Source organism: Cuculus canorus, chromosome 2 (genome assembly GCF_017976375.1).
Source record: "Cuculus canorus isolate bCucCan1 chromosome 2, bCucCan1.pri, whole genome shotgun sequence".
In the NCBI taxonomy this organism is placed as follows: Eukaryota; Metazoa; Chordata; class Aves; order Cuculiformes; family Cuculidae; genus Cuculus; species Cuculus canorus.
In genome coordinates, this window is record NC_071402.1 from 114,724,968 (window position 1) to 114,740,651 (window position 15,684).

The 15,684-nt window shown below is 38.4% G+C and overlaps 1 protein-coding gene across 4 annotated transcripts in view; it reads left to right on the forward strand.

Moving 5' to 3' along the window:
* NEK11 (NIMA related kinase 11) overlaps positions 1-15,684 on the forward strand; it is a 103,723-nt gene that overhangs the window by 63,235 nt on the left and 24,804 nt on the right. For all 4 annotated transcript variants that reach the window (XM_054057187.1, XM_054057190.1, XM_054057189.1 and 1 more), the window contains exons 13-14: positions 7,872-7,996; positions 13,959-14,019. In XM_054057187.1, the coding sequence (XP_053913162.1) occupies positions 7,872-7,996; positions 13,959-14,019 (186 nt within the window). The remainder of the gene's footprint in view (positions 1-7,871; positions 7,997-13,958; positions 14,020-15,684) is intronic.

Here is a 15,684-nt window from a genome sequence, read left to right on the forward strand (position 1 = left end):
CTGCCAGATTCAGCAGGAAAACTGAGCTTTTATTTGAAAGTATGCTTTCACTGATCAAAAAAGTTTAAAATAGCTCAAGGACTGTGGTAGTTTTAAATTGGTGTGGTAAGGTAGCTTCGTGGTCATTTTTCCTTTAATGTACAGCTTTTACTCTGTTCCTGCTGGAAACCATGCAACATTTAGAATAATAGAGCCTTTTTCACAGAATCACAGAATCACAAGGTTGGAAAGGACCCATTGGATCATCGAGTCCAACCGCTCCCAACACTCCCTAAACCATGTCCCTAAGTACTTCATCCACCCGTTCCTTAAACACCTCTAGGGAAGGCGACTCGACCACCTCCCTGGGCAGCCTGTTCCAGTACCCAATGACTCTTACTGTGAAGAATTTTTTTCTGATATCCAACCTGAACCTCCCCTGACGGAGCTTCAGGCCATTCCCTCTAGTCCTGTCCCCTGTCACTTGGGAGAAGAGGCCAGCTCCCTCCTCTCCACAACCTCCTTTCAGGTAGTTGTAGAGAGTAATAAGGTCTCCCCTCAGCCTCCTCTTCTCAAGGCTAAACAACCCCAGCTCTCTCAGCCGCTCCTCATAAGACTTGTTCTCCAGCCCCTTCACCAGCTTCGTTGCTCTTCTCTGGACACGCTCCAGAGCCTCAACATCCTTCTTGTGGTGAGGGGCCCAGAACTGAACACAGTATTCGAGGTGCGGTCTCACCAGTGCCGAGTACAGAGGGAGAATAACCTCCCTGGACCTGCTGGTGACCCCATTTCTGATACAAGCCAAGATGCCATTGGCCTTCTTGGCCACCTGGGCACACTGCTGGCTCATGTTCAGTCGGCTGTCAACCAGCACCCCCAGGTCCTTCTCTTCTGTGCAGCTCTCCAGCCATTCTTCCCCCAGTCTGTAGCGCTGCATAGGGTTGTTGTGCCCCAAGTGCAGGACCTTGCATTTGGTCTTGTTAAACCTCATCCCATTGGTCTCGGCCCAGCAGTCCAGCCTGTTCAGATCCCTTTGCAGAGCCTCCCTACCCTCCAGCAGGTCGACACTTCCTCCCAGCTTAGTGTCATCTGCAAACTTGCTGAGGGTGCACTCAATGCCTTCATCCAGGTCATTGATAAAGATATTGAACAGAGCTGGACCCAGTACTGAGCCCTGAGGAACTCCACTTGTGACTGGCCTCCAGCTGGAGTTAACTCCATTGACCACCACTCTCTGGGCCCGGCCATCCAACCAGTTTTCAACCCAGGAGAGTGTGCGCCTGTCCAGGCCAGAGGCTGACAGTTTCTGCAGCAGAATGCTGTGAGAAACTGTGTCAAAGGCTTTACTGAAGTCCAAGAAGACTACATCCACAGCCTTTCCCCCATCCAGTAGTTGAGTGATTTTGTCATAGAAGGTGATCAGGTTAGTTTGGCAAGATCTGCCTTTTGTAAACCCATGTTGACTGGGCCTGATCACCCGGTTCTCTTGCGTGTGCTTCATGATAGCACTCAAGATTACCTGTTCCATGACTTTCCCTGGCACTGAGGTGAGACTGACAGGCCTGTAGTTCCCCGGATCCTCTCTGCAACCCTTCTTGTATATGGGCACAACATCAGCCAGCCTCCTGTCTAGTGGAACTTCCCCAGTCAGCCAGGACCTCTGGAAGATGATGGATAGGGGTTTGGAAAGGACATTTTGTGCATAAGGGAAATGGTTTCCAAGGCTCATTAAGTGCTCCCTGTTATTGACTGCATCACTGTATTGTTCTTTCTCTTCATTCATCCATTGGTACTAAAAGGTTTTCTGAATACTTGGGAAATTTTTAGATTTACTGAACTCTAAACTGTGCTTTGAAAGGCAGCACAGTACCATCGTCATTGTCACTGCTTACCAGAGCTCCTGTTTTTGTATACATGACAATTAGAGAATCAGAAAAAAACCACAAACAGCAAACTAAAACCTACTCAGAAAATTAGGGAAAAATGGGTTGAGAGTGTTCCTGTTCCTTCTTGCTGTTCATTTGTGTTAACAGCTCCTTTTAGCAACTCCTTTCTTCCTGTCATGCTTTATCTCTGTACAAACTGATAAAGTACTGGGAGGTGGAAGGTTTGAGGAGAATAACAGTGTCCTTCAAATAAAACATTTTTCTTGGAAATTTCATTTTGGCTAAGAAAAGTAATTTTTCAGTGGAAAAACATTTTGGAAACTAGATATTTCCTTTCTAATATCAAGTAGTAGGCGATCCCCATAAGGCTACTCTGATTTACATCCTCTTTATCTCTGTTTTTCCTAGACATTTCACAATAGGTAAATCATCACTCAGTGAAGCCCACAAGTGAATTGAAGCTTTTTTCATTTTTTAAATGCTAAAAGGAGGGTTATAAAATATTAATGCTTAACTTTGGTTATATTTCTGATTCTCATTTAGAACAACCCGTTTTATTTTATGTCTATGCTGTACATGGCCATGTCAGAAGGTAATTATTTTAATAACTTCATGGTCTTTTTGTGCTTAGCCAGAAGGATCATATAGGGCTTTCATGGGCACAGAAGTCCTGTTACATCCCATAATTCATTGCTTAAACAGCATTTTCTGAGAGTTTTTCAGCCTAGTTTAGAAGAGCTGGACAAAAACTTCCACTGACTTTCTGAACAATGAAGCTTCAGAGCTTAAAAATGCGTATCTATACTTGACCAAAAGATTGCAGTTCTCTTCAATAGAAACTTTTAAAGTTGAAGGTTTTTTGTCTTGCACTAGGGAAAAAAAAAAAACCAAAATCAAAAAAAACTCCACCAAACCCAAATCAGTCTGAATGAGTTCAAATTATGATAATGGAGTTCTCTTATTTTTCCAAATCATACGGGTATTGACCAGAACTGCAGACGGGCACAGAACCCTTGCTCTCCTTTGCTGTAGCATTTCTCACTCAGGATTACGTACCTCAGGGAAACGTGTGCCTATGTTTCAAATCTCTCTTCTAGTTGCAGCTTTTTCTGTGTCCTGGCTCCCCCTCTAAATTGTTCAGTTTCTCAGTGTGTGGTAGCAGAGATGTGATAGCCTATAGCAGCCGCTATACAGCGTAACTTTTCAGTGTGTTGGTTCTTGCCACCATAACATTAAGAGTGCATTATATCTCATGACAGTACATGTTTGTCCCAGCAGTCGAATGCTTTGCTTTTGCTTTGCTGTCTGTAGCACTGCACAGACTGAGGAGTGTACCTAAATGAAACTATAACAACTTTTTTCCTTAAGATGGGAAACTGACAACTGAGAAGATCTTTTTTTTTTTCCAGAGATGCAACGAAGCCTTGGGATTAAAAAAGTGCAGTAGTAGAGCCAAGTGTGACTTTGTTATGGTTAATGCAAGTGGTGAAAATGATTATGTATTATACTGTTCTCTTTTTTCTTCTTCTTTTTTTTTTAAATAAAAGGGGTCTTAGTCATTGTCCTCTGCATGCACTGGAATGTGAGAATGCTGCATCAATGCACCAATTATGATTTCAAGACAGGAGAAAATTAAAGATATTTATCAAAGTATTTTCATCTCTTTGGAGAAAACTGTTGTTGTTGCCAAGTTACCATGAGGCCTGAAACAAGCTCTTGGTGGATTTAAGCAAAATATTACAAGTATCACATTCCTTTGTTTTCTGCATAGCTTATCTTCTTGGGAAATAAACTTGCTTGTATGATTTTTTTTTTTTAGATAATGGGTCTTTACCTTTCCTTCTACTATTAGCATCATGGTAATATATAGAAAGAAATCTAAAGAAGAATGTTATTATTTAGAGCTCATTTTCTTTTGAATATCTAATAGCACAAATCAAGCATCGCAGTGCTATACCTAAGCTGCTTAACAAAACGTAAGCAATAGCTGAGTTTGTTCTGAATTAAGTGCTTTGTAAGCAAGTGAGAAGTATGGTGACTGACCTTAGTGCAATAGGCACAGCTAAATAAAGCGTAATGTATTTTCGGAGATCACAACTGATGTATTAGGGACGTGAGAGGGCAAAAGCAGCAGTAGAGACCCTCCTTTCAGCTTCACAAGGAATCTATACGTATGCTGTATCAGAGGGAGAACAGTCCTCTATCAGACACCTATATTACAGTGGTGTTGCAGCCATCAGGCTGTGTGTTCTACCAGCTGGCACAGTATTAGAAACCTTTATATTGTATTTTACCATCACCTTTGTTTTTCAAGGGTCTGCAAAGAAAGCAGAGTCCTTGCCTACCACGTGTATGCCTTACAGGGTGACATTATTGCATGCAAGGAACGGAGTGATCTGGACTCACTGTGTTCAGGCAGGTCAGGAGTCCTGTGTGAGCAAGGGGTCTGATGGGCTGCAGACGACATCAAGACCTTCTTAAATGTGACGCGTTTTTTCTCCCCATCCAGCTGTTGAAACAAAGAGGCAGGGTACCCTGGGTTCTGCAGCAGCAGTTTCATTTCCTCTTTTGATATGATAGACTAGATGTTCACCTCAGTAGCACCGCTTTTTTACTCAAGTACCTTCAAGGCACAAAATAAGCTTGGTTTCTATTTTATGTCCCAACAAAGGACGGGATTAAGGTCTTGACCTTGAAGATTATGCTAGGCTGAAGATTATGCTTTTACACACAAAGGTGTGTAAACAAAAGTCAAACACACCTAGCCTAAAGATCAACCTTTTTATTAAAACTGCTCCTCTGAAAGCATAAAGCAAGGTGTTTTCTTCTGTGCTACATTGCTGAGGTGTGTGTCTTTATCAGTAATGTTGAAGGATAGTGACAGTAACCAGCCTTTTGCTGCCTTGTCAGTGGTATTTATAGGAGTGTGTGAAATATCCAGGATCATGGGAAAATGCAGGTAGCAAATATTCTGGAGGGTGGACTGCAGACATGCAAATGATACATACAGACAAACAGGTCTAACTTTCCCTGGCAGTCCCTGCCCAGAGCTGAAAATACCGTCTCACTCACTTACCTGCGCTTAGACTTTACTAGGCCAGCACAGGTACAGTCACTATGTTGATTTATATCTGCTCTGCTAAAGCCAGTTTATGTGTTCTTGAAATTTGGCTGATCCTGGTCTCAGCTAAATAAGCTATTCTGTACTCAGCTTAATCCGGCAGAGAACCAGAGATGCAGTCTCTACATCAGTAGCACACGGATAACTGGGTGTTGGCTCTACTTAGTAGGTCTTGAGGATATGTTACATGGAACGATATGATCTAAATGAGCGTGTTGATGGTTTGAAGGTGCCCTCTTTGAAGATGCTTGTCATAAACCTGAAAAGTTTTAAAGACTTGTGTTATCTGAATTCCAAGTTCCCATCCACTGGACATGCTTTCTTCTCTCAGAAATGTCACTTGGAATAGTCTCTGAATCTGAGCCAGTAAACGTCTGTACCCTGGAACATCTCTGGTGTCTGAACTAGCATTTAAAATTGTATTACTGTGCTTGGATTAACTGGCTCTGTATGAACAGCTGTCAAAACAATTTCACAAATGGTAAAGCAAGCAATTCTGACAAGGATGCAAAAGCTGGCGTGGAAGTGGGATGCAGGCAGTGCCAGCTCTGCCACATAGCTGAGAGGCTTCGCCAGTTTTGGCTGGTTGTGGGCTACTCACAAATAAGTTTTCTGTAGCAGGAGCAGACATTTTGAAGTTATGTTTATGAGCAAAAAAGACTGATTTTGATACTGGGTTTGGTTGGGAAGGGGAGGATTTATTTTTTTAGTACAACAGCAAACAAATACAGGATGTGGGAGGAGAAAACACCTCATAAAACACTAGTGTAGTCCAATGTTTGCATTATAACATAATAAATAGGCTGATTCATATGTATTTGAATGCATATATTCATATAGATAGAATGTAGGTGAACCTAATAAAATTATACTAGAATGGCAGCCTTTCTGCAAGAAAGGAAAATGAGTGTTCACTCTGTCTGGAAAAGATGTATATTCATTTAGAAGTGTTCTTCCCGTGCTAATAAGCAATGATATTTAAGATTTTTTGTTTAAATTAAGTGTTTGGCTTTTCTGTCAATTGGCACTTTGTGGAACACAAACGATTAAACATGATAATAAATTCTTTTGTGGGAAAAAGTTTTTGGGTTGGGGTGGTTCTTCTGGAAGCCCATGTATTGATCCTCTTTTTGCTTAATCTGAAAAAAGTGAAAGATAGAAAAAGGAAGGATTAGAAATTGTGGCAGTGGAGCATGGTGCTGTTATGCAGCTTCCATAAGTATCTTAAAACAGAGAAATCTGAGTGAAAATGTGTCAGCGTTTTGGCGATAAATCAAGTTTATAGAAATAGAAAGTGAATTTTTTTAATTCTTTGGAGATGGTAGGTAGTAGAGGCAATATCTCAACAGGAAAGCTTGAACCATTTAGTGCTGCAGATAAATACATTTCCAACATTTTCCTGAGTTACCTTTCTTATGCCCTAAAGATTAGAATTATTCTTCCTGTCCAAACTCTAATATCTTTTAATGGATTTTAATATTATTCCCTTGTTTAAATATTTTTTTTATTCTATGTGAAACAAGTAAAAAAATCTATTAAGTATTTTTAATGACATCTTATTGGAATTTAATTTGTCTGAATGTAGTAATATTTAAGATAAGTTGGTTTATGTTTCTTTAAAGTGGTAGGCATATTTGAGGGAAATAGTGGAAATACTCATTAGGTAAAGTTAGAACTATGGTGATTTATGGCAGTGAAATGTTATACTGTTGTTGTCTTCAACTAACGGGTTTTGTAATAATACGAGGCAATGATGGATACCAAACATTTTCTTTTTGAAAACTGTTAGCATAAAAATATTATTTCTGTACTTGGTGTAACTTATCTTGATAAGTCAGTAAGTGACTGTGTAAAATCAATGTATGGAGGGTTAGCTCTTCTTCAGTAACTACCTCTATGAATGCTTAGGGCTACTGATGGGATGGCTGAGGAGCTCCATTCCCGTGTCTTCTGCTGCTGACCCATGTCTCCTGTGGGCAACTCTTTGCCTTATGGCTATTTGTCTAAAAAAAATGAAGATTCTGCTTTTTACTCAAATAGTCACCACAGTCCAGCCTCTGCATGAAATTCAACATGTGCTTAGGTGCTTCTGCTGAGACAGGGCAGCTCACTGAAGCACGTGTAATCAGGCTTTGAGCTGTTTCACTAACTTGTTGCTTAAGGAGTCTCCAATACTAAGGGATTTCACCTGGAGCAGAGTAGCTGGGGTGTCTTTCATGCTGTGATGAATATGTTGAGTTTAATAACAATTACTGTACTTCATAGGCTCATTGGTTATATTAATATTGCACTCGCTGCTATTACAAAAACCTGATGTAACAGGTTGAGAGAGCATGACACCCAAGTCTGTGTAGCTTGACTTTACACCACTTTCTTTTATTTTATTATGCTTTGCTTCGGAAAAATCTGGTAAAAGACATGTATTTTATTTCTTTCATCTTTTAAACACGTGCCCGGTGTGTATTATTTTCCATTTTAGCTTAGCAATTGTATTTGCCACAGTTTATGTGTGTTAGAGAAAACCAGACTGGGGAATAATTTCATCTCCTGAAAGCTGGTTTCAATTCAGTGCTGACCTTGTTTTGACTAGATGATGCCATGAGGTCCCTTCCAGCTTGAATCATTCTGTGGTTCAGTGATTTCAGGCCAAAATCAATATAGGTCCTTTAGGGTCATTAATTTACATATGATGAGGATCTGACCTTTTGCCAGAGATAGGTTTAACACTGCTTATTATGTCATCAAGGATGAACATTTTAATCTGAGAACCTATCCCTTGATTTCAGTATTGCTAATGACATAACATGGGTGGTATAAAAACTTTTTTTTTTTAAATATCATGCATATTGTCTATCTATATACTTCAAATGCGTAATTGCCTTTAGAGATCCCCGAAGACCCAGAAATTGCAGAAGAATATTATAATGATGAATTTGAGTCCTGTTCAGAAGATAGTGAAGAGGAGGAGGATGTGGAAGCATCACAGATGATCTGGAAGACAAATCACCAGGTATATATGACCTTTGAGAAAACAGCATACACTTAGTGCTCATGGGAAAATTAAACTCCTTCCAAGATTTTGTCCTACTGACGTTATTGAAAATTTTTTTGGTTAGAATGTGTATGTATGTCAATATCATGAATTATTATATTTATATGCTTATGTAATTCTTCTGAGACATTGATGCGAAGGATTCTTGCATTTCTTCAAGATTAAGGATAACACTACTATGAATGCCATAAGGTGGGTTGTTGTCAGTAAAACAGTCAGAGTAGGGTTCTCTCACATATTAGCTATGGGTAAATGATGTTAAAGATGCGGCTATACCTCAAGCACAAGATCTAAGTTTAAGGTCTAATTCCTGAGTAGAGATAAGTACCTCTAATTGCCTCTCTTTCCTGCCTATATTAGGTGTATTTTCTAGAACAGCATGATAAGCTGTGAGCCTAAACAACTGAAGATCAAGCAGCAAATCTGTAGACTTTCCCAAGAATCTCAGAAAGTATCAGTGAAGAGGAAACATTGTTTAAAGGCTTACAAATAGCTTTATCAGGAGAAGCTGCCACAAGAAAGCCTTAGGGACTGCAGTGTGAAGAAGGCTGAAGATTATTAGAAAAGGCACCTAGTTTAGATATGATCAGAATGAGCTGAGATGAATCTTGCCTCCAGTGATTAAGTGTCAGTGAAATCAATGACCGTAAATGCCCAAGTCATTTCTGAAAATGGATCTTCCTAAGGTATTCAGGAACAATTAATTTCTCCCCTGGGCCACCAGCTTAAAGAATTGCATACAGTGCCTCTGAATGGTACTGTCTGATTCTGCTTAGGATCGTATATTTTATTCTGAGTTCATGTGCAAATTTTGCAGAAAGGAGTGTGATGTCTTTTGCATTTTAGGGAACCAACCATGTATGTTAGTACTGTTCACTAAATTATGAATAACTTGCACAAAGTTTTTAAAAATTTGAACTAATATCCTTTTTAAGATGTAGTTTTTAAGGAAAAAATAAATTATTTCTGTGAGGTATCAGAATTCTGCTTTTACCACAGTAGCAGAGAGTCCTGAATTTCTGTCACCGGTCAAACTTAAAGTTCACTCAGAAACAATGTCATTTGGTCTAGAAATGTCCTCTTAGCTTTCAAACGCAGGATGTTTTAAAATTCAGGATCAGTTTATAGAGTACTGGTCTAAAGAAATTACCGGTCAGTTGTAAATTGGTGGAATATGTAAGATAATGGGCTTTTTTTTTCAGTTTGCTGACACTCTGCAAACACTCTGTTGCCCAGAAAGTCTACCATAAGATGCTCTCAAAAAGAAATTATTGCTCACTTTCATCAGACTTTGAGATAAGTTTTTTTTTTTCTCTTTGGAACGGCTTTTGAAATTTTTATTCATCTTTCATTGACAGTATCATTAAATGTCAGTCAGTAGTGGTTTTGAGTAGGCAGACTGCTGCTTAGAATTAACAAAGGGCAGAAGATAAAAATAGATTTCTTGATAATGCAGAATAAATTAGGTGTTGGCAGTCAGATCTGAGCAGCAGCATTTCCTCATTTTGCAGTGACTCAGAATTTGGTGATGACAAGAACCATCACAGTGGGCTGGAAGACATGTCCCATTGGCACCGCTTGTCTGAATCCAGCCTCAATGGACTTGAAGCTTCACTTTACCAGCAGTCTTTGTGCACACAGAGCATTAACCCCTTGTGAACTGGCTTGCACAAACTGACTGGGAAGTACCCTCTGTGATCGCTTGTCTTTTAGGTCTTTCTCTATCAAAGAAACTTAATTGTCTGTGTTTTTTCTCACGTTGACCCTAGCACGTTAGATAACGCGGAAGTGTGTTTCTGGATATTGACACAATCACCTTTACTGTTTCTTGGGAAGTGAGCATAAATTTTCCCTTTCTCAAGTGAAAAATTCTACATTAAGTCTGATGTCAAAGCAGACTGAATTTAACTCTACAGATTTGAGCACCCATGTCTGAACTAACTGAGTGGAAAACCTGTCCAATAAGAGGATGTAAGCAAACATTTTTAGAGAATAATTTTATCTTGATGTAAATGTCTGACATAGGTTAGATGGAATGTGCTAAGGGATCTCTCTCTCTGGTGATTATGAAAGGATCTACAATTATTAGCATGCATGGGACATCTTCATTCTGGATGTCAACAGTTATGTGAGATGAATCCCACTCGAAGGTAGGTGGGATTATGCTCAGTATTAATAATAAGCTTCAAATCGTACCAGAATAGATTTGATTTTGCTAGTATGTAGCAGGGGTTTGCTTCTGCAGTCATTTACTTAATACCAAGACTCCCACTCCTATTTCTATGATAGGATTCATACTCTTAAACCCTTTCTTCAAAAATGTCTTCATAAATTAGGCTTTTAGAGGTGTGTGCTAATAAAGAAGTCATTCCATCGCAGCATAGGATAAAGACTTGTAAGATATCTGCCTCCCTAATGTGCAAATCTCCCAGTTTTCCAATGCCAGAAGTTTTACTAGTTACTTTTGTGCAGAGAGTGCAGAAATACTGCATCTGGTGGTGCTCCCTCGTGACCCCATTGCTTCAAACGATTAAAAAAGAATTTTGATGTTCATGCAGTAGCATGGGGTCAGAAAAGTCATCTAATTGAACAACACATTGGTGTGCATGATGTAGAGAGAGAACTGAGCTATTTATTCAAGCCATATTAGTCTCCCACGGGTGTCAAGACAGAATGAGAAGTAGTGGCCTTACGTGGGATGCAACACCTCTTCAGTTAAGTGTTGAGTTAGGCACTGGAGTAGAATAATTTTAAAGGTTTGGGATGGGACTGAGACAGCTGTTTTTCTAATGTTGGCATCTTTAAGTACAGCCTGTGTGTTTCCATCTACATTTTCCTGTTGCAGATGTGGAGTTACCACCAATTTCAGAATCTAAACATATATGAACCTTCCATCTTGATAGTAGCATTCGTGTTCAGTGTCCTTTGTCCCTCTCTTTTGGAGCAGAAATACTGATTGTCAGATTTCAAGCAGCGGTTTGCCTGTTATTTTTCTAGAACTCTACCTCTTCAAGTCAGTGGCTCTTTTCTGTGTCTTCCATTTTGAGTAAGATCACATAGAGATATAAAGCAGATTGTCTGTTGTAGAAACAATGGTTTATTAATTAAGGGGGAAACATGAAAGAGAATGAGAAACCATTTCTAAAAATATGAAGAAATACGAAGCTTAGGAGAGGTTTCACCTTTAAAAGTTAGTACACAGTGAAACTTTCATTTGCTTTGATTTAGCTGAGATGCTAATGGATGCTTTTTGCTGCAGTTTATCACCTTGTTCTTTGTGTTTTCTCTTAGTGACAATAATAACAAATTTGCCCTCTTTATTATGACAAAGTCTGCTGATGTGGTACATTAGCTCCCTATTTTCCGTGTCCAAGTCACTTCTGAGATTGTCAAGCGAGATAATCGGCTGGCATAAATTGTCATAGCTCTGGCGTCTGTGGGTGGTCTGCGTTCTGTCACCCAAAAAATGCTCCTATGGATTCCTAACATACATCTTTGCATGGCAAGTTGCTGTTAGAAAGGGTTGGTTTGTTCTGAATTTGAAATGTGCAATCATTCATCCGCACTGTCTGTTACTCATAAGAGCGCCTCTCTTCTCTGCATCTGTCAGAATCCTTCGCCTATTCTGTAGGGCTTTGCTTTCTCTGCAAGCAAGAGAAGCATTAGGGAAATATATTAAATAGATAAGCATAATAAATAAAACAGCTAGAATCGTTTTGGATTGCTAAATCCGAGTGGAGAAAAGCCGCAGGTAGTTTCTACCTCAGTGTAAGCTGATAACCATTTATTCAACTATTTACCGCTGTATGAATACCCCATTCTCTTCCTCAATGAAATTTTATTTAAAGATAACCAAGCCATCTGTTTTCCCTGGTGAAAGTGTATCTTTAGCCTTACAGTGCAATGAGAAAAAAATGATCTCTGTTGTTATATTTAGAGTAAATATGATGTCCTGTTGTGAGAAGTGACAGGTTTGGGAATTACAATCCTTATGCCATTAAAAGAAAAGATTTTTACTAAAGCAATTGTATTAATATTTTATGTGGCCATTTACCATGTTTTTGTCTGTCTATAGTTTTGCAACTGTCAGTGATAATGAAAATAAAAATATTTACAAATTTATGTTGCAGAAAAATAATATCAAATTTTAATTTTGAATGACAAATATTAAATAACTTTTAAATGAAGTTCTAAAGGTTCATTCAATCTTTTTTTCTTTACAAATATAGAGAAATTATGTGTAATATTAAGTTTGTCTTAATTCAATATTCAATATATATTGTATATATTATATATATAAAAGTAATGCATTCTGTAACATTTCCTGGCAACTTTCCTGCTAACTGGCAAAAACTCCAGGTAAGCAGATTCAAATTTATTTAATGAGGCACTTTGGATGGGCTACACCCTGGTGCTGACCTTTTTAGCCAAAACCTCAGAGGCTTCTCCAAAAAGACAAATAGGCTTCTTCAGACCTATGAGCCTTTGGGTTATTTGTTGAAATAGCCACCCTAGAAACTGGTTTTGCATGCTGAAATAGCAGAGCCTATTTCAAATATAAGGCCATGAAACAATTTAGGGTGATAAGAAGTTAGGTCATGCTCATCTATAGCAGCTCTCACTGGCACCAAAAGGTCACTGACCAGGTAACAGTCATTGCCAACAATTATTGTCATCCTGTTAAGCTTCACTGGCAGTTCCTCAGTTTGAGAACGTTAGAATGAGCATTTTGATTAAGATCACATAGAAATATAAAGCAGATTGTCCATTGTAGAAGCTGAGGTCAATATTGTTTTTTTTTTATTCCAGTGCTTTAAAATTTAAAACCATAGGCTGCTCAATTAAAAAATAGATTTTGGGAAGATTTTTCAGCAAGGTCAAGATTTTGACTTTCAGTTTTAAATAGTCAAAGCCCGTGATATGGCAGCAGCTTCTAGAAACTCAGAGTCCAAGTGGACTTTAATAAACTTGTGATCTACTTCCTGGAGCACAATTGTTGCTTAATGGCCAGATCTTTAAATTTCATCTCTGTACAAAACCAGCATTTCATCTGAAAGAGATCATAGCAAAACTGTTAATCGTCTGTCTGGTAGCAGAATCCTTGAAATAGGAAAGTGCTAAAATATCTTCTTTTTTTTTTTTTTCAATTATTTGTTGTTACTAGATAAGTAAATGGATGCAATTCCATGAAACATAAGTATTAATTTGCAGTGGACAGCTGACGTAAGCATAAGACATTTTGGCATAGTTAAGAAGTACTTCCCTTTTTCAATGTAATACTGATATAGATACTCTGGAACTAACGGATGATAAAATGCAGGTGTATTTTCAGAGATTGCACACCACCCTCCACAGTAAATGTATCTTCATTAAACTCCACAGAATTACAGAATCATTTACGTTAGAAAAGACCTTTGAGATCATCAAGTCCAACTCTTAACCTATGCCTGCCGAGTCCACCACTAAACCCTGTCCTTAAATACTGCATCTACAGTTCTTCTAAATACTGCCAGGGATGGTGACTCAATCACTTCCCTGAGCAGCCTGTTCTAATGCTTGGCAAACCTTTTGGTGAAGGAATGTTTCCTAATATCCAATCTAAACCTCCCTAGCTCAACGTGGGAGAAGAGACCAACACCCGCCTAACTACAACCATGCACAGTTGTTCTACACGTTTGTGTTCTGCAAGGAATCCGATGTAAATAACTGTTTGTATATAACATCATTCCTAAGCCTGGTGTTTTAGGGAAAGAAAACTTAGACATAGTCCTGAGCAATTTAGACTCTTTGTAATCTAGTGTTGACACTCATTGATGTAAGTGATATCCTTTACATTTGTGGGATTGTAACTCTGGTACATAGTATTTATATTTAAGTTTTTGTGCACACTAATGCTATTCCTTATTTTATTTATCCACAGGACAGTGACATCGAGGCAATGGTCAAGTATTTGGAGTGTGTCCTGAATAATAGTTCATTGGGTAAGATAGTATTTCTTCTTTAAAAGTATTAGCAGCGGGAATTAGCAGTCTGTATTAATCACAATCCAATATTTCCATTCTGCAACAAAATAATTAAAAAAATTAGACCTTCTTGAAAATTATTTCCTTTATCTACTGCAGAGAAGTATAAATATGCACAAAAAAAGCATATTTGTTAGCACTAACTGCTTTGGTTGAAAATACAGAGCCATAAAGCATGATAGTCAGAAGTGTGGAATGTTCTAACAAAAGCTTTTAAAAACTTGGCTTCTGCCATCTTTCTTCCGGGGAAAATATTTAAGGATATGTAGGATGTTCTATAGCTTCCAGTACTTGCAAAAATAAGGGAAAATAAATTAAAATATTTTTTTAAAAAATGAAAATTATGATCCAAGTTTGGATAATATTTATTTTATTTTACAGTATCTCATTACAGGCACAGAAAAATCACATAGAATTTAAGTTTGCAATTTAATCCTAAAAATCTCCTGCGAATTCTGTATATAAATTCAATGTTTTGAAAACCTAGTTTCTCATGTTCTACTGAAAAGCTAAAAAGAAAGCTTATACAAAAGAAGGCTATTTACTGAGGTTAGAGTAGTCGCTGTCGTTAAAACCACCGGGTTGAACTGTGCCAGCAGCAGCCTGCTGTGGGTTGCGTGAACGCCCAACTAAGTTCCCAAAGGCTCCCACGGGTAACCACAGTCTTATTTAGCTGCCTCATTTACACTCATTCAGTCAGGATAAACCTGACTCAATATTATCTTGTGGCTCTGAAACAAGAATATAGGGGAAGCCTGGGAAGTCCTCCTTGTAGAGGTTCCTGCAGTGCTAAGCTGTGTTTCACCCCTGCTTGCAAGCATGGACTGATGAGAAGAGGAAACCGAAAAAGGATGAGAAAGAGTGATCAGTGTGGCCATCACAGTCTTGTAGGCATTGAATCATGACTGGTCACCTTCAAGCTCCCAATGTCATGGAGATCCTTAGGACTGAAGGATGGAACATTCACATCCGGTTTGTCTTCACACTAATGCAGGTCGCGTGATCTTCAAATTCCGCCCTCATTTATGCCTTTACAGCATCATTGTCTGCAGTGGTTTGCAGAAGTGGAAATAGGGACAAAAATTAGCTCTATGCTTCAATATTTTGTTATTTTAATGCAAGAGAAAAATTGCCTGGAGGTCTTCTGGGAATAACGCAGAGTATTAGCCAAAGACAAACAGTGGTATTTAAAAAAAAATCTGAGTATCAAAGAGATTCTTGTCTTCCTCTTTTTCTTTCAGTAATAAGAAGAAAAATATGCCTTTAAAAGACATATTATTAAATAATTATTTTATACTTTAATCATTAAAAAATCTCTGATCAGTTCGTGCTGGAACGTAAAGCCCTTCTCCAAGCTGAGTTAGTAATTAGGTTTGTATAATCTGTTCCAAACAAATATGTGTGATAATAATAAGAGAGAAATCTGGTAGGATCCCTTTTATCTTTGCATGCTAAGTGTCATTGAGGAAGTTTAAGTATTTACTGTGTTAAGTTCTTCCAATGTCAAGTTAGAAACCTGATGTTGGGGTAATTTTTATTTGTTTCCTAACATTCATTTATACCTTGCTTTACTTTCACTGGGCTGCAAATTCACTTTACATCAAAATTTTCTGTATATGGTAC